The 2651-nt window shown below is 30.2% G+C and overlaps 1 protein-coding gene across 1 annotated transcript; it reads left to right on the forward strand.

Moving 5' to 3' along the window:
- Positions 1 to 873: 873 nt before the first annotated feature.
- On the forward strand, positions 874 to 2561 carry LOC119666927 (ATP-binding cassette sub-family D member 3-like; the record flags this gene model as incomplete). Its single annotated transcript, XM_038076206.1, has 8 exons — positions 874 to 1122; positions 1190 to 1287; positions 1357 to 1537; positions 1598 to 1880; positions 1949 to 2046; positions 2110 to 2200; positions 2268 to 2487; positions 2540 to 2561. Coding segments are annotated over 8 exons (1242 nt in total), but the record flags the coding sequence as incomplete, so codon positions are not given.
- Positions 2562 to 2651: the final 90 nt, after the last annotated feature.

Here is a 2651-nt window from a genome sequence, read left to right on the forward strand (position 1 = left end):
GCAGCTATGACAAATAATTGAACCAAGGCAAAACAATCACACTTTATAAAATTTTAGGGAAAAATAATAACATCAAATAACTTGTTGAATAAGGATGCACGAGTAAAGTAAATTTTAGGTTATAAAGTTTTAAGATAGTGATGAAAAACTAGACTAAAGAGTAATTGTAAAAGAAGAAGATCTAAAGATAGATAATGGATATTAATAATAATTCTATGATGACATTTACAGGGATATGCTCGGAGGCGTATAAAAAAACAAAATCTTTGGTTCACTCCATGCTATAAAGCTTTGAATAAGAATAATCTCAGTTAAGCGGAGTTTATACAAATACTGACAATAAGATTGAAAATGGTTTAAATAAGATTGAAATTGAAAATAAGAATAAGATTGATAGTAACAATATTTTTTGAGTTATTATTATGTTGAACCTTTTCCGAGTTAGTGTATCTGGGCACTTTTACTCTATGATGGCTGGGGGGCTTCTGTAGAGTCCCACCCATCTCACTGAGTAATTTGAGTGTTACCCATAATCTTCATGATTATTCAATGATTATTTCTAAGATCTGCGTACCGCCCCGTGCGGTTAGTGATGACTCTTATTTGTATATGTCATTTTCAGAAAGTCCTTACCATTAGCTAATTTTAGTAATATCGTCCACCTTAACACACATACACTCAATCCTTAAGTGCATAACATTGTTATGATTTTTATTATTTAATTATCTCAATTACATGAATAATATGTAGCAATATTACGCATACTTTTTGAATTAAAAAGTTGTAATTTATTTTTAATGTCCTTAAGTTTTTTCTCACTCCATCAATTAAAGCATATCACTCCTCATCATGTTCTAATGAATCATATTGTACTCGGTTTCAGCTTCTTCAATAAACATTAACACTTATTTACAAAATTTTTTACTTACAGCAATTTTGATTCCCGGAATTTGGAGCGTTGAAAGTGGTTTATTACTCGTAATTGCTGCCTCATTGATTGGACGTTCAGTCAGTGACATATGGATGATTCAAAATGCCACTGTCGTGGAAAGCACAATTATACACATGAACAAAACAAAATTCAGATCTGCACTACTTAAATATCTTGCTGCCTTGCCAATGGTATATAAAATTCTAGAATTTTTAATTAATATTTCAAAATTTAAATAAATTTATAATTAAATTATAGATTTCAGTTGTAACAAATATACTAAAATGGAGTTTAGGTGAATTAAAATTAAGATTTAGAACGAATTTGACGCATCATCTGTACAATCAATACCTCAGGTAAGTTTAATAAATATAAAAATTATTAATATGTACTGACATTTATATTAATATTTAACTATTTTATAGGGGCTATACATACTATAAGATGTCCAATTTGGATAATAGAATAGCCAATGCCGATCAATTACTCACAACAGATATTGATAAATTCTGTGAAAGCGCTACCGATTTATATTCGAACATCAGTAAACCTGTTTTGGACATATTCATTTATGTTTACCGATTAACAGTCAATTTAGGCGGAAAGGTATTATTGATATTAACTAAAAAACTTTTTTATTACTAATATAACCCATAACCTTTTCAGACACCTTCCGTGCTTATGCTGTACCTATTCTTTGCTGGCATTTTCCTGACCCGTTTACGCCGTCCAACAGGTCGCCTAACTGTTGAAGAACAAAAATTGGAAGGCGAATTCCGTTATGTAAATAGCAGACTCATTACAAATTCTGAAGAAGTGGCGTTCTATCAAGGCAATGTTCGTGAGAAACTAACACTTTTAGCTAGTTTTTCAAAATTACGTTCACATTTAAGAAAATTCCTAGAGTTCCGTGTAAGCATGGGTATTATTGATAATATCGTAGGAAAATGTAAGTCAAACTATAAAATCTATTATTATTATTCTATTTCAGCTTAAATATATAATTTAAACTTATAGATTTCGCTTCAATTGTTGGCTTTTATGCGGTCTCAATTCCTTTCTTTACCGAAAATCATCCTCTTTTATCTGGTGAAAAGAGTGGTCAACGTTTACAGGTAAATTCCCTGTTGTGTTTTAACATACCTATTATATATATTTCATAATATTTTATGTTATAGGCCTATTATACCTATGGTAGAATGTTAATCAAATTAGCTGAGGCTATTGGACGTTTAGTCTTGGCTGGACGTGAAATGTCTCGTTTAGCTGGTATGTCATTGATTTCCTATATCTTTAATAAAGATGTGTTAATGAGTATTGCATTTTCTTTATATAGGCTTCACCGCTAGAATGACTGAACTTGTTAAAGTACTCAATGATTTGAATAAAGGCACATATGAACGTACAATGGTTAATAATGTTATAAATGGTGAAAGTGATTTCGGTCCAAATAAGGGTGAAATGGTGTTTGTTGATAACATTATTAAATTTGAGAAAGTGCCACTTGTAACTCCAAACGGTGATATACTACTAAAGGAGTTAACCTTCGAAGTGCGGTAAGCATCATAAATTTGAAATGATGAAGTTATCCATTTTTATATTGAGAAGGTTTCATAATGAAGAAAAATAGTTTAAATAAAATTTTTATAAATTTTGGAGCACACCGTCTGTCATAACTACTTTTTATTCATCGTTCGTATTATAAATTTAAAAATTGTAT

The sequence above is a fragment of the Teleopsis dalmanni genome, chromosome 1, assembly GCF_002237135.1.
Source record: "Teleopsis dalmanni isolate 2A chromosome 1, ASM223713v2, whole genome shotgun sequence".
In the NCBI taxonomy this organism is placed as follows: Eukaryota; Metazoa; Arthropoda; class Insecta; order Diptera; family Diopsidae; genus Teleopsis; species Teleopsis dalmanni.